The sequence below is a fragment of the Cotesia glomerata genome, linkage group LG10, assembly GCF_020080835.1.
Source record: "Cotesia glomerata isolate CgM1 linkage group LG10, MPM_Cglom_v2.3, whole genome shotgun sequence".
Classification (NCBI taxonomy): Eukaryota; Metazoa; Arthropoda; class Insecta; order Hymenoptera; family Braconidae; genus Cotesia; species Cotesia glomerata.
This window is the reverse complement of record NC_058167.1, coordinates 10963671-10989978: the sequence shown is the minus strand read 5'-3', so window position 1 is coordinate 10989978 and position 26308 is coordinate 10963671. Positions and strand designations below refer to the sequence as shown.

The following is a 26308-nucleotide window of genomic DNA, read 5'->3' as shown; positions in this document are numbered from 1 at the left end:
CTGGTACATGATCATATATTGGGGCTTTTACCTTATATGCTAAATTAATTTTTATAAAAATTCTCTAGTGACTGGTAACTTTAATCATATAATATATGATATAATATATATTAATATTTATTAATATTAATATTTATTAATATTAATAATAATTAATATAATAATAATAATAATAATAATAATAATAATAATAATAATAATAATAATAATAATAATAATAATAATAATAATAATAATAATAATAATAATGGGTTGTAATAATAATAATAATAATAATAATAATAATAATAATAATAATAATAATAATAATAATAATAATAATAATAATAATAATAATAATAATAATAATAATAATAATAATAATAATAATAATAATAATAATGAGTTGTTTATTTAGCAGTTTGCTACATCGTTTTTCAATTTAAACATTTTTAAAAAATAGAAATAAAATATACATAAATAAATTTCTTTGGTACAATTTTCACAGACATATATCATTTTGTGCTTATATTACTCCTGATATGATTTTTTAATAGTCTTTTAAACGTTATAATTGAAGTTTGCCCTTTCAATAATTTAAATAATTTAATAATAATAATAATAATAATAATAATAATAATAATAATAATTATTATTATTATTATTATTATTATTATTATTATTATTATTAAATATTAATTTATTAATATTTATAATATATATTAATATATATTATTTAATATAATATATATTAATATATTATAATATATATTAATATATTATAATATAAAAGGGTACTAGGTACTGTAGTGACAGTACTGGTTAAGTTCAGGGTGGGGCGTTTGGTTAAAGAAGGAGAGGCGGGAATTACGGGGAACGTGCGTTTAGGCGAGGACGATCTCTCGTCTCTCGTGGTTGTTGGAGGCTCTATGGCCGTATGCCGTATGGCTGTGCAAGCTGTAGTCTGTAGTAAAATCCAGTCACCAGTACATAACACAGCACAACTGAGACTCGGCATCGGCACGGGCACACACCAGCACCAGTCAACCCACGGGCGTAGATGTAGAAACATGTCATTTCTCCTTCCCGTAAGAGTTTTCTCACTAAACTACAACCTAAAACAATAATTAAATTATCCATTAAATTTTATTCAACTAATAATTAATTAATAAATAAAAAAAAGACTCAGTACCTCATCTGAAGACTGCAATTAGTGGATTTGATACTCAATAAAATAAAATATATTTTTTTTAAATATCGTGTTGACGTTCCAGGATAAACAATCCAGTGATTAATTATTTTTATACCAAGTGTTTGTTACAAGTGAGTGATCTGTAGAATTTATAATTTTATAATAAAAAAAATAGTGAGTGTTTACTTAAAGTAACTAGTTGTGAGCTGTAAAAAAATGTCATTATTTTTTTAACCACATTGGATAAATATTTTGTGATATATATTGACGGAAATAATTATTTATATTACAATATTATTATTAATATAAATAAGTGTCCAACATACAGTAACAGTGACGACAGTTTGAGCATCTTATGAGGGTCCCATGGCTACCGGATTGGTCAAGTGGTGGCGAACACGATTTCTCGCTGGCTATAAGCCTTTTTCCGGTAAGTTTTATTATTTTAAATCATCAATCACAGTAATTAAAAATAATACTAAAGTTATGACATTAAATTTAGCAGTCATTAGAGAATTTTTTAATTTTTTTTAACAAATTAATTTGTTCCAAAAAATAATTTCTAAAAAATTGCATTTTTTTTTATTTCTACATGTCAATTTTTTTTTTGCCATAATTTATTTGTTAAAAAGAAATCTAGAAATTATTAAATATCTGATAAATTTATTTTCATACTAAAGTTAGCCGACATTGTTAATTTTTGGAGTTTTTTTTTAATAATTAAATTAAAATAAAATATTTTTTTAAAATTGCACTTACAATTTTTTAAGTTTTTTACTAGTGAAATTTTTTTTTAATCATTTTTTCAATAATAAAAAAATTCTAAAAATTTTTAAATGTCGGCTAACTTAATTTTCATGTAAAGTTAGCCGACATTATTAATTTTTGGAGTTATTTTTTAATTATTAAATTAGAATTAAAGATTATTTTTAAAAAATGCCACTTATAATTTTTAAAGTTTTTTAAAATTGAATTTTTTTTTTTAATTTTTTTGTAATAATTTTGTTAATAAAAAAAATTTTAAATGTCGACTAATTTAATTTTCATTAATTAAAAATAATACTAAAGTTAACCGACATTTTTAATTTTTTAATAATTAAATTAGAACAAAAAAATATTTTTAAAAAATTGCACTTACAGTTTTTTACAAATGAAATTTTTTTTGGTAATAATTTTTTCAATAAAAAATTCTAAAAATTTTTAGATAGCTAACTTAATTTTCTTTTAAAAATAATACTAAAGTTAGACGTTTTTAATTTTTTTATTTTTTTAATAATTAAATTAGAACAAAAAAATATTTTTTAAAAATTACACTTACAATTTTTTACAAATGAATTTTTTTTTTTTAATTTTTTCAATAAAAAAAAATTCTAAAAATTTTCAGATATCGGCTAACTTAATTTTCATTTGAAAATGATACTAAAGTTAGACGTTTTTAATTTTTAATTTTTTTTAATAATTAAATTAGAACAAAAAAATATTTTTTAAAAATTGCACTTACAGTTTTTTACAAATGTAATTTTTTTATTATTTTGTAATAATTTTTTTAATAAAAAAAAATTCTAAAAATATTTAGATGGCTAACTTAATTTTCTTTTAAAAATAATACTAAAGTTAGACGTTTTTAATTTTTTGATTTTTTTTTAATAATTAAATTAGAACAAAAAAATATTTTTAAAAAATTGTACTTACAGTTTTTAAAGGTTTTTACAAATAAAATTTTTTTGTAATAATTTTTTCAATAAAAAAAAAATTCTAAAAATTTTTAGATGGCTAATTTAATTTTCATTAATTAAAATTATTTTTATTTTTAGAGATAGTCGTTTATCTGAAAAGCCACATGTACATATAATACGTAGTTTATAAAAAAAAATTTTAAAAAAAAACTTACAGGCTAGCTGATGAAAAACATCTTCAATCTTCAATTTATTTATATTAAACTTGACCTGCAAATCGATCGATTGAGGTCACGATCCACAAATACGACTAATATAATGTAACTAATGTCTTTTGTCTGGCGTTGAGTATCAGACACTAAATCTACAATCTACATATTTATATTACAAGAGAAGAGTGAGGAAAAAAAAAAAATTGACAATTTTTTGAATACACATTGTATTAAAATAATTTATTGCCGGCTTCGCAATATCGACTTTACTTAAATTAGTAATATAATATTGCCGCCCGACAATAAAACAGTAACTAAGAATTTAATCGTCCAATTGCCATCTGGCAAAATATTAAACCAAAACACTTACAACGTATAACTTTCTATCTTTTCTTCAGTACATTATTTCTTCTCTTTCTTGCTATACTCTACTCTACTCCGGAAGTCTCAAATATCTAGCTTTATTTTTATTCTTTATTATTCTCTCTTACATTGCACATTCTTATATACATTACATTACTTTTAATTCTCGTCGCTCTCTTTGATCTTTAATACTTTATAAAGATAATACTAATAATAATCAAAACAACTAAATGCAAATACACATTACACATGATTTTTTATCTGCATTTAAAAAGCTTAAATATCAAAAGCCATTAAAACTCTTAAAAGTTGGCTCCGTGACTCGTAATATTAAAATAAAAAGTTAAAAGCAGATAGAAAAAAAATTTATTCATGTATAAAATAATCTTTTATATCTTTTTAAACAACATATTGTCATGCAAACACTCTGGGTAACTTACCACACAAAGTAATGCCACACTACGCGCTCGTTTCGCGGTAATTGAGGGGAGAAATAAAAGGGGTTGCTAAGTAAGATCTTTTTTACCCTCTTTTGCTCTTTGCCCAACCCTTGGTCTAAGTTCATTAGCTACTGTGTACACTAGTAGGGTTGTACATTGTATAGTCAAAGGCCACCGATTTTATTTGTTTACTAAAAACAATTTTTTTTATTTACAAACTATAATTTATTTTTAATTACTAAATTATTAAGCAACCTATTTTTTATTTCTTCTTTTAATTATTTTTATTTACTTAAATTAATATTTTTATTTTATTTCTTCTTTTAATTAATCTATTTTTTATTTTTAATTACTCAAATTAATATATTTTTTTATTTCTTGAAATATTTAAGTAAATGTGGAGCTAGAACCAGAGCTTTAAATATTTATTAAGATGCAGATTTATGTTTAAGAAACTGTGATGAAAAAATTGTAAAAAACAGTTCTTACTGTTGTACAATGCAAAATATCTATCTATATTTTTTATTTCTTCTTTTAATTATTTTACTTTTATTTACTCAAATTAATAGATTTTTTTATTTCTTCTTTTAATTATTTTATTTTTAATTACTCAAATTAATATATTTATTTAATTTCTTCTTTTAATTGTTTTATTTTTTATTTTTATTTATTCAGATTAATATATTTTTTTATTTCTTCTATTAATTATTTTATTTTTATTTACTCAAATTAATATATTTTTATATTTCTTCTTTAAATTGTTTTAATTTTTATTTACTCCAATTATTATATTTTTTTATTTCTTTTAATTTTTTAACTTTTTTTTTACTCAAATTAATAGATTTTTTATTTCTTCTTTTAATTAATAGATTTTTTATTTCTTCTTTTAATTATTTTATTTTTTATTTCTTCTTTTAATTATTTTATTTTTTATTTTGAATTCAAATTAATATTTTTTTTAATTTCTTCTTTAAATTGCTTTAATTTTTATTTTTATTCACTCAAATTATTATATTTTTTTATTTCTTCTTTAAATTGTTTTAATTTTTATTTACTCCAATTACTACATTTTTTTATTTCTTTTAATTTTTTAACTTTTTTTTTACTCAAATTAATAGATTTTTTATTTCTTCTTTTAATTATTTTATTTTTTTATTTTGAATTATTCAAATTAATATTTTTTTTTAATTTCTTCTTTAAATTGCTTTAATTTTTATTTTTAATTACTCAAATTAATATATTTATTTAATTTCTTCTTTTAATTGTTTTATTTTTTATTTTTATTCACTCAAATTAATATATTTTTTTATTTCTTCTTTTAATTATTTTATTTTTTATTTTTATTTACTCAAATTAATATATTGTTTTATTTCTTCTTTAAATTGTTTTAATTTTTATTTACTCCAATTACTATATTTTTTTATTTCTTTTAATTTTTTAACTTTTTTTTTACTCAAATTAATAGATTTTTTATTTCTTCTTTTAATTATTTTATTTTTTTATTAAATTATTCAAATTAATATTTTTTTTAATTTCTTCTTTAAATTGCTTTAATTTTTATTTTTATTCACTCAAATTAATATATTTTTTCATTTCTGCTTTTAACTATTTTTATTTTTATTTTTATTTACTCAAATTTATTTATACGTCACATTTCTTCCGCCCGAATATGTTAGTAGTTATTATCAAGGGTTCCTCTGTAGTAAATATACCGTCGACATTCCGTCTAGTCAATGAACTGTGTCTTACTTCCGCAGTTAGTGTTACTCCGTTATCTCGCGAGTACTACACCCATATAAATATACATATACCTATACAGAAAGTTAGATATGTAAATAAACTGTGAATAAGATAAATAATTAATGTAGATGGATTAAAGAGTTTGTAAATAAAATAAGGAGAGACGTGACACGACATAATGATAAAATAAAAATAAAAATAAAATAAAACAATAATGAAATAAAATGAAAAGGAAAACAAACCCTGACATGTAGAATTGGTCGTAATTAACTTAAATTCCTGGAATAGTAAGCGGTTGGAAGGTGAGCTCCTGGGGTACGCAATTCGTGCTCGAGAATCCTCTACTCGAAATTCCGGTCCCTTTCAAAATGGTCCGGCAAACAAGCCGACTGTCGCCGCACCTTTTTTCCACATATACTTTTTCTTTTCTTCTTTCTTATTTCTCCTCATCACCTGTACATTTAGCATATATAGATTTCATTTATACTTTATATATAGTACTTTAATCATAATAAATCTTTCTCTACTTAACCGCTTTTTAAGCTTTTATTTTCAGTAACTTTACAAATGGAGACTTACAGAAGAGTGGAAGATTTAACGGTTTGAAAATGAGTATCAGCTAACGAGAATTGAGGAAAACTCGCCCTCGAGATGAAGATGATAATAATAATAATTCTCCCTTCTATTCTATTCGTATTTTTCCCCAGCATAAATCTCCCCTAAGTTTATATATATATATACATTAGTCGTCGTCTCGTCTCGCCGACTCAAACTCCCGATACGATGCTTCTTCGATCACATCAAAACTCTAAATAGAAAGAGAAGAGATATAACAAGCAATAGGATGGAAGAGCCAAGAGAATAGAACTGTTGGCATGGTATTGTCCGCCTTAGGGTCTTTCGCTCGATTGGAAATACCGTTCCGACAGCTACACAACGTAAGCAGGAAAAGAGAAAATATAAAAGAAGAAATGAAAGATGAAAAAGGATCTGCTGCTGATACTACTACTACTATTTATTTATTATTATTATTATTATTATTATTTTTATTATTAAAAATAATGTTAAAGAGTATGGATATAATACACGAAATAAATCTTTAATAAAAATTAGGCATAATAATACATATAAAGTAGAAAAATCAATAACATACAAAGATTACACATGGTATAATGGTTTACCTACAGATATTAGAGAGAAAGATAGATTAAAATTTTTTAAAAGACGCTTAAAAGAATATATTAAATTGTACATAGATATTTCGAATAATGTTAATTAATATTTGTTATGTTTTATATTTATAAGACTAATATATTTGTAAAAATTGTATATGAATAACGAAAGCTAAATAATAAAACATTACATTTTAATAGTAGTAATAATAATAATATTAATGTAATGAGTTGTTTATTTAGCATTTGCTACATTCTTTACAATTATAATTCTGTTTCTTTGGTACAAAAAAGCTTAAGGATATATTTTTTATAAATACATTGTTTTAACATGATTTTTCAATAATCTCTTAAATATAATAATTGATTTTTGTTCTTTTATTATTTTCGGTAGTTCATTAAGCCACACAGAAAAAAAAATTAACTTGATTCAAGAGAAACATTCTTGAACCAAGAATATAATTTTGAAGAGGGTAATTGTCTTGAACCAAGACGAAAAATTCTTGAATTAAGTAAAATTTCCTTAAATCAAGAAAAATTTTCTTAAATCAAGAATTTTTCTATTCAAACCAACAATATTGAGCTCTTCAAAAATATATACTTGATTCAAGAACATTTTTTTTTCTGTGCATACAACTCCGCGATATACTATAGATTTTTCTGCAGTCGCTGTTATTATAATTATGATTATTGCTTATTAATTCTATATGTTCATTTAAATAATTAGCTGAAATATTATGGATCATCTTGAATACAAATAGACAACAGTTGTAATATATCTTTTGTTTTACTGACAACCAACCAACCAACCAATAATAATAATAATAATAATAATAATACTCTTTATTTAGCAAATTGCTATCTTTCTTTCATTAAAATAATTATAATATAAATAATAATACATAATCAATCAAAATTTTTCAACCGCAATATAAAATATATCATTAAAATAGATTTTTTACATATTCTTTTAATTGTATTTTGAAGTATGGAAGTCTATCTTCATTTTTTATATCTTCCGGAAGCTTATTATACAGTTTGAATCTTTTATATAATAATAATAATAATAATAATAATAATAATAATAATAATAATAATAATAATAATAATAATAATAATAATAATAATAATAATTCTTTTTTAACCCGTTCCTGCCAGGGTTAAAAAAGAATTATATTATCACGGTCGGAAAAATTAGTAGAAGTTAAAATGATAATAATAATAATAATAATAATAATAATAATAATAACTGGAAATTTATTATTATTATTAAATGAAATTCTGTCATAATTTTAACTAAACTGCTATGATTAATGACGAGAAGAGACATTATTTAAAGACATTTTGCTTTCTGCGCTTTCTATATTGTTTTTTTTTTTCTTTTTCATTTCTTTTTGACAAAGCACACTCTGTATAATAGTTTTCCTCTGTATAAATAATTTTTTATATCTTTGTATATTTTGTACCTTTTGGCTATCAGGGGACTTAGTCCTATAGCCAGTAAATAAATACATTAAATTATTATTATTATTATTATTATCGTAGTATTAGTATAAAAATTATCTGCGCTCTATAATATGAAGTAGAGTATTTGGTCCGTTCCGGTTGGTATCGATTATATTAAAAAAAAAATGTAAATTGCTGGATAAGGATAACTAGAAATTTTAATTTCCTGCTATTTATTTATTTACATTTATTATTTTCTTTTTTAGTTACGGCTTATCGGTGTATTGAATAAAAGTTAATAATAGATGAATGAAAATTATAAATTAAAATTTATTCAAGAATTTTTCAATGAAATAGTGGATGGATTGAAAAGGAAACTTTGAGAAGAGCGACGAAGAAGATGACGCGTGATGGAATGGATGACTTTCAAGAGTAAAAGAGAAAGAGACAGGCAACTTTGTGAAGAGTAAGGTAAAGAAAGAAGCTAAATGAAGGCTTTGAGAGGAAGAAAGATAAGAGATAGTTATTGGCATGGCGATGGTATAAGACTCGGCCATCACACTATACAGTGAACACTGAACAGTGAACAGTGAACACTGAACACTGAACACTGAACACTGAACACCAAGTGGAATAAGAAGGAAAAGAGAGGCGTTTGGTTGGGTCTCTCTTCCTGGAAGCCAACAATAATAGCGGCTCCGAGTAGAAAGAGAGAAGAAGAGAGTGTTGCCTTCGACTGACGACCGTTGCTAGCTGCTCTTACTTCTTACTTGCTCGTTTTTAGATTTTTTATTATCTTGTTCTTAGAAAATACCTAGATCTGGAGTTCAATATTCAATTGGTTGTGGTCCACTGTCAAATTTTCGGTGATTAAATCAGTATTTTACAATTTTTAATTTTAAAAAAATTCAACTATAAAAAGTATGAAGTGGATTTTATTTATGTTTATGCACTTGTGAGTTACTAACAAGTTATTTTATTCCATCTGAGTGATCCTCTTTGCTTGAGGAATTTTTTTACTTCAAGTTATTTCCGTGAATTGCTGGGATTGTTGTGGCTTATGTAAGACATCTGATGTGAGTCAATCACTGGCAGGATCCTTCTCTGAAAAAAAAATATTAAAAATAGTTTAATAAAAATAGAGAGGAAGGATAAAAAGATACCAAATAAGAATAATGAAAAAGAACCATAAGGTTTAGAAGCATAAGAAGAATATAGAAGATTTAAGGTAGTTTGGTCGTCGCAATCCGAGGTCAAATTAATAGATATTATTTTTTTCTTTTTTGCAAGTGATCACTCGAAAAATAGCATAAAATATTAACGTAGTAAAAGAGAACAAAACGGCACTAGCAGCGCATTATTTTGATCAACATCATAATTTCGCGTTTGAAAATGTAGAAATTTTAGACAAAGAAATTAATTGGTGGAAGCGTAATGTAAGTGAAATGATCTTTATCAAAATAAATGATACTGTGAATAAAAGAACTGGTGCCATGCAATTAACAATTTTTATAAGTGTCGTGTTGACTTTATTTCTGGAGTTTGTAATTAAGGTAGTTGTAGCGTGATAGGCATTTCAACAGAAAATTATGAAATTTTTTTTATTGAAACATAAATATATTAATAGTTCACTAAAAGGTTGGCAATAGCCTAATCGGCTCGGTACCTGCATTTCGAAAGAGTGGGACCAGGGTTCGATTCCGGCGCGCACCAATATTTTTCAATGATTATAAACTAAGAATATGTGCGTTTCATTGCCAGCCTCTGTACCGGTCGGGTTTTCTGTGGTTTTCCCGTATAGTTATGGCGGTAAAATGTCATTATAGAAGTACCTCCATACTATTTAAGACCGTAATGCAAATGCAGGTACTGATTATAACGCGTAAGTCGGCCACAGTCACCTTTATGCACATGTGTGTCGGGCATGAAAAAATCCCGACATGCAGGGGGGTGGGGACGAAAAAGTGGTTGAGAGTTATAATGACGGGGTTGAGAGATTATATTGCGGAGAAAAAAGTGGAGAGACAATAATTCCCCACCCTCCCTTGTAAAACACTCTACAGTGATACAAGTAAAATCATCCTCAATTATAACCTCAATATTACACTGATAGAAGGATTTATTTGTATTAAAAAAATATTTGTTAATAGTTAACAAATCATTTATTAGAGACCATTTTTTAGTATCAAACAAATATTTCTTAGTATTTAAAATGATTTGTTTGTATTTAATAAATCAGATATTCATTTATTAAATATTAATAAATCTTTTTAAATACTAAGAAATATTTGTTAAGGACTAAAAAGTCGTCTCTAATAAATGATTTGTTAAATATTAACAAATATTTTTAACTATAAACAAATCCTTCTATCAGTGTAATAATTCACTACCAAAATTTCAGATCAATTGACCGCACCGTTTTTGAGTAATTAATTTTTGAAATTGCATCTTTTACACGTAGCGGTATAGAGAGATGATAAAGTTAGTATGAAATCTTTGGCCCACTCGAGTGGTATGGAAGATTTCATACTAACTTTACCATCTCTCTATACCTCTACGTGTAAAAGATACAATTTCGAAAATTAATTACTCAAAAACGGTGCGGTCAATTGATCTGAAATTTTGGTAGTGAATTATTAATATATTTATCTTTCAATAAAAAAAATTTCATAATTTTCTGTTGGAATGCCTATCACGCTACAACTACCTTAATTAATAAATTTACCAGTTTTATTAATTCTGTAAAGATTTATAGGACTAAGGCAACTGTGCAATGTAAGATAGTGATTGTTAGAATTCGTATTATGGTAAATATTGTATTTGTAACAATTGTTATGTTATGTTGTTGGTTATTAACATGTGAAATTTTCAGATGCCTGAAAAAGGTCAAATAAATGACCGAAACGTCGCAGAAATAATAATGTAATTTGTTATTGTGATCCTATCTTGTCCACATTCCTGAGATAAAAAATTTATAAAATATAAAATTATTTCTAGTCAGAATTTAATTGAATAAATTCAATTGATAATTATGGTTTAATAATTATAATAATATAACTATTAAAATATCAATTGAACAAGTACTGGGCTGTCACAAAACAATAACAACTGTTATAAGTTATATAAAATTGGTACTTAAAACAGTTGCTGACGGCGTTAATTTATTGTTTAAATTTGCAAATATCACTTCAATATGTTAAATCTGCTATAATTTAAGTGAACTTTTAATGTATGTTTAATAACAATTTATTTTAATGCAAAAAAACTTTATGATTATATTTCAATTTCAAATTTGCCGCACACCGAGAAGTCGCCATTTTTCCCCTGATAAAAATGGGGGAGTAATGTCTCGGACAAACAACAAAGATAGAAACTAATTTTTGATATTAAAAAATTAATTAAATTAAAACTATGTGATAAATCGTTATCAAATTTTGATATAATATGTATGAAACATTATTCTATCTATTGGAAAGTTTTTTTATGGAGTCAAGTTGGCCGATTTTTTATAAATCCTCCACTGATAGAAGGATTTGTTTGTATTTAATAAATCAATTTATTAAAATCTTTTTCAGATATTTTTTTGGGTGGAAAAAATATTTTTTTACTATTAACAATATTCGTTAATATTAACTAAATCTATTTTTTATGAGAACAAAATTTTTGTAACTATTAAGAAGCTTTAATGTATTGAAAAAAGTATTTATTTCCAACAAATAAGATTTTTTAATAGTTAACAAATATTTTGTTGGTAGTCAGTGTTGGTAGATGGCTGTACTTAACGCGTAGATGTAAATATTTTATTTACTCTAGCGAAAAAATTGCAACTTGATTTATGCGAAAAATTTATCAAAGCAGAAGGATTTAAACATGTTGTAAAGTTTGGTCAAGTTGTAAAATATACTAATCTTGAAAAGTTATCAATTAATTTTAAAAATTTTTATCAATAATCGATAATCGATTATTGTACAGTAGTTACTTTGATTTTAAATGTATGGTTGCAATAAAAAAATTAATTGTAAACTTCTTTAATACTTCTCTTGTAAACTTTTAATTGTAATTTCTCTTTTTATTATTTGTATCCTTTAATTTCATTTTTCATTTACTTCATTAAATATCTAATTCTGTGTAATTTTTACAATTAAAATAAAACATTGAAACATGTTTTTGAGGAATTTTTTAAATATTAATAAATCATTTTATAGATGTTAGTAAATCATTTTTTATATGTTAATAAATCGTTTATTAAATAGTAATAAATATTTGGTTAGCACAAAAAACTAGCTGCTAATAAATGATTTATTAACTGTTAATAAATATTTGTTAAGGACCTATCCTCTAATAAATCATTTATTAAATATTAACAAATCTTTTTAAATATAAAAAAATCCTTCTATCAGTGTCTATTTCCGGAGTTATTGAACAAGGACACAAGAGATCGTATATTTTTACAAAACTTTAATTAATTATATCTCTTAAACGGTGTGTTAAAAAAAATCTGATTTTTTCTCTATAGATGTATAAAATCATAATCTTTCGAATGAATATAATAAAATATGGGGTCAAGTTGAAGTCATTTGGCACCCAAACTACCAAGAATGAGAATAATAAAAAAGCATGTTAATATATGCTGAATAGAGTAAAATTTAATAAAGTTGGTTGCTTTTTATATTAGCAACTTGTTCTTCCTGGATATTTTTATCCGTTAGATTTTATATCTCTGGACTTACTCTCTTCTGTAAAGTATTAAAGTTATGAAGCATATATAATATCACAAGATGAAACGTGGTAGTATTTCTTCAGTACTCTTTAGTTAAACTCTTCTTACTTGCTACTCTTACTACTCAGTTACTCTACTGTATGTTCTGTTTTGTTCTGTACTGTTCCGTATGATGCTTATGATATATATATATATATATATATATATATATATATATATATATATATATATATATATATATATATATATGCTATATATATATATATATATATATGTATGCTGCTATATATAGCATATATATATATATGTATATATATATATATATATATACATATATATATATATATACATATATATATATATATACACACATATATATACATATATATACACACATATATATATATATATATATATATAGTACATATATATACATACAGCACCGACAAATAAGTAAAGAAGAGTAGTATAGAGAAGAGTACTTTGGTTACACTGAGTTGAGTTGAGTAGAGCTTCTCTTATTGGTATCCCGCTGCGTTACTCGTCTGACTCTTGAATTTCTCGACGTGTACAAGAAAATGTGTGCCGCCGTCGTGATATCACCGGCGTTCTGTTCTGAATGCACATTGGGTTAATAAAAATAAATTATAAATAACAAGAAACATTTTAAATAAATAAGTTTTACTTTTATATTATTTTAAGTAATATACTAAGTTTATTTGCATTTGTATAAATTACCTACACTGAGGATGTTATGTATTTTTTTAGTAGGCGATGTACAATATTTATATGTATGTAATAGATATTTTTTAAATGATTTATCGAGGTGTTTTAGACCTAAAGACTTTATTTTTCAATTTTAATGATTTTTACTGCAATCAATATTGTATATTTATACAATGAGTTATTACTGTTCTTTTAGTAGATTTACACAGTTATAATATATATTTATTTTTATTCATTTATATGTGTTTGAAGAAAAACAGTTCAAAGAAGACTATATATAAAAATAAAGTTTGAAATTTATTGTCCGGTGAAATAAAATTCTGAAGTTTTGAAAATAAAATTTAGTTTTTAAATTAATGATTTTTTTATGGTAAAAAAAAATTTATTTTAATCAGTATGATCTTAGATGAATAATTATGAAATTTTCTTAGGATTTTTTTATTTTATGATACTGAAATTGAGAGAGATCTGATCATTTTTTTTAAGAAATAAATTATGGCAGGAAAAATTTATTTTTAAAAATTTCATTTTTAGAAACTCCAAAAAATTATAAATGCAATTTTTTTTTTATTATTTTCTAGGCTTAGTTTATTTAAAAAAAAAAAAAAAATTTTTTTCAAGTGTCTGCTAATTTTAGTATTTAAATTATTTGTAAATTATATTGATTAGTATTATCTAAAGTAGTGTTTGTATAAAATAGTGGTAAAAAATCCTAAAAAAAATTATGAAAATTAAGTTAGCCAACATTTAAATATTTTTAGAATTTTTTTCGTTGAAAAAAATTATTACAAAGGAATAAAAAAAAATTCATTTGTAAAAAATTTGAAAAACTGTAAGTGCAATTTAAAGAAAATTTTTTTTAGTTCTAATTCAATAAATGAAGCAAAATTTTTAAAGGTATTTAAAAATAATGTCCTTGAACAAGTAATCTGTTATAAATTATTGCAAGAAAAATTTATTTAAAAAAATTTCATTTTTAGAAACTTTAAAAAATTATAAATGCAATTTTTTAAAATAATTTTCTAGGCTTAAGTTATTTTTAAAGAAAAATAAAAATAAATGTTCGAGTGTGCTAATTTTAGTATTTAAATTATTTGTAAATTATATTAATTAATATTATCTAAATTAATGGTAAAAAATCTTAAGAAAATGAAAATTAAGTTAGTCGACATTTAAAAATTTTTATAATTATTTTTATTGAAAATAATTATTACAAACGATAAAAAAAATCAATTTGAAAAACTACAAGTGCAATTAAAAAAAAATATTTTGCAGTTCTAATTTGATAAATGAAGCAAAATTAAGAACGTCGGCTGCAACCTTTATTATAAAAAATTACAAGCGTAAAAAATGATCGGTAGCATTGAAAAATATTTAAAGGTATTTAAAAATAATGTCCTTGAACAAGTGATCTGTATGAAATTGGTTACAAAAATACAACAAAACTAGACAGTTTGAAAAGAAGTCGGTGTCTTTAAACAGTACAGAAGAACCTGAAATACCTCAAGCTGGTTGGAAAAATGTTGTATAATCTTTGATTTATCACCGGACGACGGCTGTTGTGTAGTCTGTGTATGAAGTCTGAGCAGACAGTATGTGTGCGTTTATCGTAATAAGTGAAAAAAATAACGTGAGCAAGCGAGAGGTGATGATCGACTGGTAGAGTAGGCGAAGTGAGGTGAGGATGAAGATGAGGATGAGGATGAGGATGAGGATGAGGGACAGAAGACAAGAACTACAACTACAACAGAACGATGCGGGAGAGATTTTAGAAGCTAAGGCGGCAAGCTTTTACCCTCTTAGAGTAGTTGGTAGAGCGGCCACTTGAAAGGCTTCAAGGAAAAATTTCGAAGAATAACCTACCATCCAGAGTCCAAAGAGTCTGAAAGCATCGGCTGTATAATGCATGATTAAGCGAGACACCATAGTAAATAACCGAGACGAGCGATAAATGCCTCTGTCCACCTTGACAAATCTGCATTTTACTTCATCCCACTTCACTTCTCCTCCTTCTTCATTTTTTTTTATTATCATTTTCTTATTTTGCTTTTTTCTGCATTAAATTTCTTATCTATTGTATTTTTATTTGATCCTCAATGCCATCCTCTGGAGCCAGCCTCTAGATTCTACATCGTTAAACTTTCAATTTAAATTAATTCATAAAGATAAAAAGTTTGGCAAATCCAAAAGTGCACGACTTATAATGCTCATTCGTTCGATAAATAAAAAAAAAAAAAAAAACAATTAATGTTCTGAAAAAATATTTTTTTTTTTTAATTTATTTAAATATTACTTTTGCAATTTACTATTTTTTATTTTTTTTTTTTTTTTTTTTTTTTATTCCTTTGAAATACAATTTCTTTTTTTATTTTTTCATTTTTTCTTTGGTTTTGAAAAAAGACTTTATTTTATAAATATTCGCTAATAAAATTTTTTAATTTTTATAAGGTCATCATATGATGCTCTCTATAAAAAACATTAACTGAAAAAAAAAAAAAATAAAATATGTTTTCTTAATAATATCAATTAAAATTAAATATTTGTAGTATTTAACTATTTAAATAATAAATAATAATATGTTAAGCATTGGTAAAAAATCAAAAATTAGAAAAAACCAATTGCACCTGTTTTATTTTTTTATTTTAAATAGTTTGCGGTGTTTTAAACTGATAAATAAGATAACCTTTGAATTATTTTATAATCATTAAAACATCTTCAATGATAATCTCCGCAAAGTGGATAATAAGCTAATAAAAAAAAAAAACTGATTGAATTCGTAAATTTTTGCACAAGTTATCGTGTTTCAAACGGAAAAATTCCTGTTGATTGACAGGAATTTTCTTTTAACTATTTTGATATTTTTTTCTAGTTCTATTATCTTAAATTAATTTTTACCAGTGACAGAATTAATCTCCATTAAATTATCTATCGAATGATGTGCAAATTAATTAAACTACGTGGATTACCAATCGTGTAATTAATTAAATAGTTGCGAAATCGAGGCAAAACAAATTTTTCGCGCAATAGTTATTTTTATTTTTATTTAAATATTTAATTATACTGATAAATAAATATTTTTTATTACAGTTGTTGGAGGTATTGCCGAAGGAAGTGACTCTGAAGAATTATTATCAGCAAGTGTACCATCTAACTGCAACAGCACATCATTACCACCATCAGCGGCATTAAATCCAACTACTCCGACATCAGAATCTTCTCCATCAGTATCAGCACCAACATCATCATCATCATCATCATCATCATCATCATCAGTTCCAGTAGGTAGTTTTATACCGGAAACATTGCTGCCAGAACCTTTAATACCGGAAATTCTGGCACCATCATCTGCAAAAGTATCACCAACAGCTATTATTAATAATCCTGTTTCATCATCATCTTCGGTGTCTTCACCAACGATAACAGCAGCTACACCAGCAGTTGTATCTTCCACGACAAATAATTATGAACAACCGGCTGTATCAAATACAAGGCAATTTAGTTTTGAGGTATATACCTTAATTTTAGAAAAAATTCAATAATTATTTTTATAGAATAGAATAGAATATAATTTTATTTGTATCACCATATTTAGTGTTTTACAAAACTGTTACCATATTACATTTACTCATTTTTCTTTGGTACACTCTTAGTTATTTATAAGCACACACCACTCTCTACACTACATTTTATTTTATTACAACCACTTACTAATATTATCTTTGACTTAATCTAGTATATCACACTCCTTACATCTTCCATAACAAATAATAATTCTTATACTATACAAAATTACTAGTATCACATTTCTGTTCTTACTCTTTTAATTAATTTTGCATTTTTTAGTATACATTATATGTCCGGAGCGCCTTGACAATTTTTTTGTTATTTAATGCTTTTTCTTTAAACATAATTATTTTTATAATAATATTAAATTAAAAATTAAAAAGTTTGGAAAATCCAAAAGTGCACACCTCATAATCTCATTTTCCACAATAAAATTTATTAAAATAATAAAAAAAACTCTGATGATAGTAAAGTCAGCTGACAGCTGTCAATTTTTTTTTTAATTTTATAACAAAGGGGGCGTCCATAAATTACGTGAGGCATTTTTGAAAATTTTTTGACCCCCCCCCCTTGATGAGATTTCGTAAGATTTTCCCCAACTCCCTCCCCCCTCCCCTAATCTCACGCGAGATTCTTCAAAATTTATGTTTTAGCTGTAAACGTGTTGGATTATTGAGAAAAAAAAGCGCCATTCGGCTACACCCGATATGGATAGGTAGATTTCTTGTTTGAATATTGAAAAAAACACGTTATTAAAAGGCCGTAATGTCCTGAAATTTATTTTTTATTATATTTTTGCAAATAACGACATGAGATTGACTATAACAAATAGATATTCAAAGACATCTACCTAAAAAATAGGATTTTTTACAGATAAAAGTCATTTGATGATAAAAGCTAAAATTTAATTTATTCTTGATTTTTTTCGAATTTTTTCAACTACGAAATAAATTGAAAAAAGTATTAAAAGTCGACGAACAATAGCTTAAATTGAAGATAATTAAACATATTATGACAAAATTTTATTAAAATTACGACATGAGACCGACCGGCTACCACCGATAGATTTCTAAAGAAATCTATCTAAAAAAAAATAATAGTTTAAAAAAACTAAAAACACGCTTTTTATAGAAAACCAAACTAAAAAATAGAAAATAAATTTAAATTAAGAATAGTGTTAAAAATTTCAATAAATATAAATTAATAATAGTGTAAATAAAAAAAATGTATTTTATTTTAAAAAAAGCGTGAGGTGCATGGTGTCAATAGTTATAAATATTTTATTGACAGATATGAGTAGAGTGATTATCATTTTGATAATATCTTAAAAAGCACCCACGCTTTTTAAAATAAAATACATTTTTTTTATTTACACTATTATTAATTTATATTTATTGAAATTTTTAATACTATTCTTAATTTAAATTTATTTTCTATTTTTTAGTTTGGTTTTCTATAAAAAGCGTGTTTTTAGTTTTTTTAAACTATTATTTGTTGATTATCAAAAATATTCAGGCGCGCAAATTACCCACGGAGAGTTACATACTGACATACTGACATACTGACATACAAGTGAAGCTAATAAAAAATAATTATTTATAAATATTATAAATACGGGGAATCAGAGTTCGATTTCGGAGAGCGAGCCTGAGAAACGGCTACCAGAACCAAGGAAGAGTTACTGACATACTGACAAACTGACATACAAGTGAAGCTAACATAAAGCGTGTAAAAAAGCGCCATTCGGCTACACCCGATATGGATAGGTAGATTTCTTGTTTGAATATTGAAAAAAACACGTTATTAAAAGGCCGTAATGTCCTGAAATTTATTTTTTATTATATTTTTGCAAATAACGACATGAGATTGACTATAACAAATAGATATTCAAAGACATCTACCTAAAAAATAGGATTTTTTACAGATAAAAGTCATTTGATGATAAAAGCTAAAATTTAATTTATTCTTGATTTTTTTCGAATTTTTTCAACTACGAAATAAATTGAAAAAAGTATTAAAAGTCGACGAACAATAGCTTAAATTGAAGATAATTAAACATATTATGACAAAATTTTATTAAAATTACGACATGAGACCGATAGATTTCTAAAGAAATCTACCTAAAAAATTAGTGAATCCTATCGATCAATAATCAAATTAAACAATCGAGCGCTACTTTGCTGCTCTGCAGGGTTCAGACGAATACGACAAACACTATTGTGTCAAATTTGGCCATATTTTATTATAGAAATACTTTTTCACGCAATTTTACACTGTTTTCTGCTAGAGAAAAAATTACGTGATATTTGTTAAGATCCCCCCTCCCCCCCTAAGTGAGATTTAGTAAGATTTAGCTTGATCCACTGCCCCCCTAGAACACCTCACGTAATTAATGGACGCCCCCAAATCAATTACAAAAAAAAATTTTTTCTAAAAATTTCCACTAATCATTTTTTTTTATTTTCGCATGTGGAATTTAAAAAAATTTTTTTCATTATAATTTAATTGCTGTAAAATTATAAAAAAATTTTTAATGTCTGTTAACTTCAGTGTTTTAAACTCTGCCAATGATGATAAATTTAGCAGATATTTAATAATTTTTAGAATTTTTTTTAACAAATAAATTATGGTAAAAAAAAAATATAGAAAAATTGACATGCAGAAATTTTAAAAAATTAAAAATGCAATTTTTTAAGAATAATTTTTTGGAACAAATTTTTTTGTTAAAAAAAAATTAAAAAATTCTCTAGTGACTGCTAACTTTAATGTCATACTCTGCTATGGTTTAGTGACGTCATAATTCTAAGGTGAGGAATAAAAATACTATAATAAAATATATGTATATAGTTATGCAAATATACAGTCGTATTTTAGTTTTTTATAAATAATAATTAAACGACAGTGAACGGTCATATTAATTGAAAAAGTCCTCAGTGTGTTACTTTAGATTATAAAAAAAAAAATTATTCTAGTACGATAATTTTTACAACACTGAAGTTGACAGACTTTAGAAATTTTTAAATTATTATAAAAAAAATTAGCAAAAAAATCCACAAGTAGACATTAAAACAAAATTATCAGTGAAAATTTTTAGAAGCATTTTTAATATTGTAATTGGTTTGTTAAAAGAATTTAAAAAATTGACATCTGTCGCCTAACTTCAGTATCATTAATTTTTTCTACCAATTTTCCTGCCACATAAATTATTTTGATGTTATCATTTATAATACTAAAGTTAGCTGTCAGCTGTCAATTTTAAAAAGTTCTATTAAATGACATTAAAGCTAGCAGTCACTTGACAGTCTTTTAATTTCTTTTTAACAAATAAATTTGTTCCAAAAAATTATTTTTTAAAAATTGCATTTTTAATTATTAAAAATTTCTACATGTCTATTTTTTTCTAATTTTTTTTGACATAATTTATTTGTTATAAAAATTTGTTAAATTATTAAATATATGCTAAATTAATTTTCATACCAATTAAAACAATAAAAATACTATTAAAAATTTCCACTAACAATTTTTTTTATGACATTAAAGTTAGCAGTCACTAGAGAATTAAAATTTTTTTTTTAAGAAAAAAATTCGTCCCAAAAAATTATTTTTAAAAAATTGCATTTTTAATTTTTTAAAATTTCTACATGTCAATTTTTTTATTAAAAAAATTAAATGTCTGCTAAATTTATTATCATTTTTTTTCCACACTTGATATAAGTACCTCATATTATCCTGTAAGTGCGATGTAAGTAAAAATAAATCAATTTTAGTTTCAAGAAAACTGCTTTTTTTAACATGTAGAGTGTAGAATACTACCTCAATGCTCCGCTTATGAGGCGTGCAATATTTATAAAAAACTATAATGTTATTGTTACTGAGAAAAATAATAAAATAATTATTCTGTTTAGGAATTCGAGTGTGATGTATCTGTTGCGGAGGATAACAGAAGAAGGCAAGAATTTTCTTTTACACTTTATGACTTTGATGGACACGGGAAGATAACTAAAGACGATATAGCTGGACTTGTTACTTCCATTTACGATTCACTTGGTACGTCAATTGAAGTACCACCATGCGGTAGTAAAACTATAAAAGTAAAACTCACCGTGTCCCCGGATAAAAATGTAGACGAGGGTGCTGGAGGAGTTACCAGCGCCGGTGGTGGTGCTCTTGCTTCTGCTGGTGATGCTGGTGATGCTGGTGATGCTGGAGAACCACAAACTCCTGCTGTAAAAAAAACCCCAACAGTACTACTACCAACAACAAGTGTTGTTAACGCAAGTACGTCATGCTGTCACATCAAACCCGTTAAATCGTGCAGTCACGCGACACACGCCAGCCGTAGGGTTCCACGAAGACGGAGAATTCTTCGTAATCGTGCACAGGTAAGCTTTTGTATTTAATTACTATCTTTTCATATCTATATTATTATTATTATTATTATTATTTCATGATGATGGCAATAATTATTGTTTGTTATTAATTAATAATTTATAACTTTTTTTTTAGACAGAATTAGTAGCCGCGTGGCACAGCGAAGAAGACGTTGATAATGTACCAGGGAATATTTCTAAGCAAGAAGAAATACACAGACGCGTGGGTGGCGGATCTGTTCATGTACCAACTCCTTACTCAAACAGCTCCGAAGGTGATGTCAGTGATGACAGCGATTTTTCACCTACGGTAACACCATTTACACCTTTAGTCACGACAAACCATCGTAAGCGCAGTGGGTCAATGCAACGGCAACAGTTACTTGAAATTATTCAAGCTAATATGGAGAAGAATAACCTCAGTTTTCATGCATCTAGGTAATTATAATTATAATATTTTTAATAATTTATATAATTGAAAGAATAGGGCATTACACTGAGAAAAAAAAAAGTACTACTCTTGAGAAAATTTTCTTGTCACAAGAATATCGTGTGCCAAAAGGTAAAAGGGCGCATAACTTTTTTTTTTATCACCAATCGACTGGTTGAAATATTCTTCGCCTAAAAATGAAGCATCGATTTCCTAAAGCTAAAAGGGCGTATGTCTCTTATTATGCGCCCTTTTAGCTTTAGGAATTTGAAAATTTTATGACCTAAAGCTAAAAGGGCCTATAAATTTTTTTTCTAAATATTTCATAAAAATGCTTATTTTTAGCCTAAAAATTAAAAAAAAAAAACAGTAGAGTCACACGAGAGAGGCATATTCTAACTAAACATACACTCTTTTAAAATTACAATTAAAAATATTTTCAAAAAATTGCTAAATATGCGTGATTGTAGTAATTTATTTTTTATTTGAAAATTATTTCAATCTCATTAGTTTTCGATTAATTTATTTATCTATTGCTTGTATAAAAATAGTTTAAAATTATTATTTTTTCAATATTGTTTAAGTACTTGACAGCCGATCTCCTCTTTTTTTCGCGTCGCACTCACTGTAAGAAACGGTATTATCCTTGTTGCACTCATAATTATAAAACTATTGCAGTTTTATGTTTTTCTTTTAAACAAATAAGAATTTCGAAAAAAACGCTCTGCTATGAAATAGATAATTAAAAAATCTATTACGTAGCAGAGTGTTTTTTTTTCAAAATTCTTCTTTGTCTAAGAGAGAAATATAAAGTTACAATCGTATAGGGACCGGTAGTTAAGAAATTTTTTTTTATTTATTAAATTTTTTAATTTCATGTCTTGTGAAGCTATTTATCAAAATTTTATATAAAAACATAAATTTTTTTTTATGCGCCCTTTTAGTTTTAGGATGCTCGAATTTTTTTTTTTACATATCTTTGTGTTTCGAGTGATTTTAAGAAGAATGGCAAAAAAAAATTTTTTTATGCGCCCTTTTTGCATGGATCCCTACTAACCTGTAGCTATGCGCTCTTTTTGCATTAATCACGCGATATATATTCTTGATAATTTTCAATTGATCGAATTATTTTTTGTTTAATTCAAGAATTGAGCCTATTCGTTTGCTAATCTATCAAAATTAATGCCACAATTTTATTATCATGATAGATATTGATATTTTTTGTCAAAAAAACCAAAATTTATTTTAAACGATTCTTGAGCCAAAAAATTTTTTTCCGGACTAAAATTTTTTTTTCTCAGTGTAAAGCTAGCAGTCACTAATTATAATTATAATATTTTTAATAATTTATATAATTTAAAGAATAAGACATTAAAGCTAGCAGTCACTTGATTATTTTTTAATTTTATTTAACAAATTTTTTTTCTGAAAAATTATTAAAAAAAAATTGCATTTTTATTTCTTTTAATTTCTACATGTCAAATTTATTTTTGCCATAATTTATTTCTTAAATAAAGTATAAAAATTATTAAATATTTGCTACATTAATTTTCATTAAAAAATGAAATTTAAGTTAGCTGCCCTCTTTTTTTTTGGTTTTTAAAAAAGACTTTATTTTATAAATATTCTCTTTGTACATTCTTAAGTAATAATGTCTATAATAACTTATTCGCTAATAAAATTTTTTAATTTTGGCATTATCAAATAATATTCTCTACAAAAAACAGGAACTGAAAAAAAAATGTTTCCTTAATAATATTAATTTAAATTAATTATTTGTCGTATTTAATTATTTAAATAATAATTAATAATATGTTAAGCATTGGTGAAAAATCAAAAATCAGAAAAAACCAATTAACTTAGCTGCCTACATTTTTCTTATATAAATAATAATAAACTTAAAAAAACTTAAACAGTATATTTGTAAGTGGTTGTCTTCATGAATAAAGCGTCTCTTCATTATCCGTAATTAAAAAATTGCAATTAGTTTAAATAAATATATATAATGACATTGCGTTAAGTCTACTGTAATCAGAAAAAAAAATAATAGAACATTGGAAAATAAAATAATAAAAAAAAAAAAATCAATGAAACATTAACTGGCCCATGGGCTCGATGTTAGCAGTTGGTCCGTTCATATAACTCAAGTGGCAAGGCGCGGGTTCGATCCCCAACGAATCAAAAGATTTTTCAAATTTTCACATTATGACATTTAGATATATTTCGGTTCTCTGAGGTTCGCTCCAGCGCCGCTTACGTTTTAAGGCAAGTTATAACCTTGATGCCTGGGAAATCACTCCTAAATAAGTCACTAAAATGTCCTCGGTTATGGACTTACAGTGGGTGAGTTCAGATACTGTTAGACACACTCTGGCTAATATAGTGAGCTGATTAAATTAAAAAATATTAAAGTTAGCAGTCACTTGACCATTTTTTAATTTTATTTAATAAATAAAATTTTTTTTTTTTATTTTAAATTGAAAAAAAAAATTTTTTTTTTTAGTTTAATAAACTATTTTAATAAGTTATGGCTAAAAAAATTGACATGAAGAATTAAAAAAAAAATAAGTGCAATTTTTTAAAAATTTTAGATTGAAAAAAAATTTTTTTTAATAAATTATTTTAATAAATCATGGCAAAAAAAATTGGCATGAAGAAATTAAAAAAAAAATAATAAGTGCAATTTTTTAAAAATTTTCAATTAAAAAAAAAATGTTTTTTTTAATTTATTCAATTTTCCAGTAAATTATTTTAATAAGTCATGGCAAAAAAAAAAAATTAACAAAAAAAAAAATAAGTGCAATTTTTTAAAAATAATTTTTTGGTTCAATAAATTTATTCTGTAAAATTTGTCTATTAAATTATTATTAATTGATCCTGTAATAACACTATTATTTAAAAAATTAAAAAAAATGATCTATAGTGTAATTATAAAATAAAAATTTAAGCCAAAAACTTTTCTTATTTATAATCCGTAAATTTCGGCAGTCGCATAGAGTGACTGCAGATTGTTATCTTTTATATTAATAAAAGTAATAAAGGATAAATATAAAATTTAGCATAATGATAAAAAAAAATCTAGAATGAATAATTTATTACATTATGAATGATAAAAAAAATTTCTACGAAAGATATTTAATATTTATTATACTCTCAACAGGAAACGACATCAAAGCGAACACCTCCGCGTGCCTCCTCAACGTCCTTATGCTGGTGTCTCACCAATGAGCCCAATGTACGTACAAACTAGCAGTAGACCACCGTCTGCGAGTCGTCAACCTCCTCCGGCCTATCATAAACCGGTTCGAGAGTACTCACATCATCATGCCACGTCTCTTTCTAAACTACCTGCCAAAGCTCGAGATAATCAGCGGAAAATACAAAATCATCATTCGCACACGACACACTTTACCAGTAGTATTGACACTAATATAACAGTACCAACGATAATCACAGCGACGACGCCGACGCACCAGCATCAGCACCAGCACCAGCACCAGCAGCAGCCAAATTCTAATTCTAATTCTAATAAGCATCATTATCGCAATAATTTACAGTCAACGGTAATGACAACCCCGACGGCTGTTGCCAATACTCTCGTTGGGCATAATTTATTTAATACCGAGTCGATACAGAAAAATCACATAAATCAGCGTAATAATGAGCATGCACATCATAACTATGTACAGTCATTGAAACAGCAAAAGACTTCGGTTAATAATAACAGCAAGGGCAGCAAAAAACATCAGTTGAAGCATGCAACTAGGGAACAAGAACAAGCACGAGCAATGCAACAAGTTGTTCGTTGGCTAGAGCAAGAATTTTCATCACAAAATCCTGATAATGATAACACTAGCAGTACTGGGCGTAGACATGTTCATGAACATATTCATCATCATTATCATCACTATCATGCTGATCCGCTGGTCTGAGATTGTTTTTTTTTATTTTTTTTCTACCAAAATATTATTAAGGTAGTTCGGTAATAAATGCAAAATTTTAAGAAGTTTTAGAAATTTGAATTATGCACTGATAGAAGGATTTATTTGTATTAAAAAAATATTTGTTAATAGTTAACAAATCATTTATTAGAGACCATTTTTTAGTATCAAACAAATATTTCTTAGTATTTAAAATGATTTGTTTGTATTTAATAAATCAGATATTCATTTATTAAATATTAATAAATCTTTTTAAATACTAAGAAATATTTGTTAAGGACTAAAAAGTCGTCTCTAATAAATGATTTGTTAAATATTAACAAATATTTTTAACTAT

General features: G+C 25.1%; 1 protein-coding gene and 1 long non-coding RNA gene across 2 annotated transcripts; one reads left to right on the top strand and one right to left on the bottom strand.

Annotated features, from left to right (window-relative positions):
- Positions 1-1300: 1300 nt before the first annotated feature.
- On the top strand, positions 1301-25970 carry LOC123273105 (protein naked cuticle). Its single transcript, XM_044740313.1, has 5 exons — positions 1301-1601; positions 16754-17172; positions 21136-21612; positions 21737-22038; positions 25191-25970. Exons 1-5 carry the CDS (start codon positions 1538-1540, stop codon positions 25960-25962), a joined length of 2034 nt encoding a protein of 677 aa, XP_044596248.1. The 5' UTR covers positions 1301-1537; the 3' UTR covers positions 25963-25970.
- LOC123273108 lies at positions 9125-15822 on the bottom strand. The gene is made up of 3 exons (XR_006511260.1): positions 15530-15822; positions 13423-13555; positions 9125-9324 (listed from the first exon to the last, which is right to left on the bottom strand). It is a non-coding gene; the product is annotated as an uncharacterized LOC123273108 (long non-coding RNA).
- Positions 25971-26308: the final 338 nt, after the last annotated feature.

Bases quoted from the DNA above. Each gene is read 5' to 3' on its own strand.
- LOC123273105 (XM_044740313.1), top strand. From the start codon at position 1,538: ATGGCTACCGGATTGGTCAAGTGGTGGCGAACACGATTTCTCGCTGGC. The intron at 1,602-16,753 runs GTAAGTTTTATT...TTTTTATTACAG, and splicing joins TGGCTATAAGCCTTTTTCCG to TTGTTGGAGGTATTGCCGAA. The intron at 21,613-21,736 runs GTAAGCTTTTGT...CTTTTTTTTTAG, and splicing joins TTCTTCGTAATCGTGCACAG to ACAGAATTAGTAGCCGCGTG.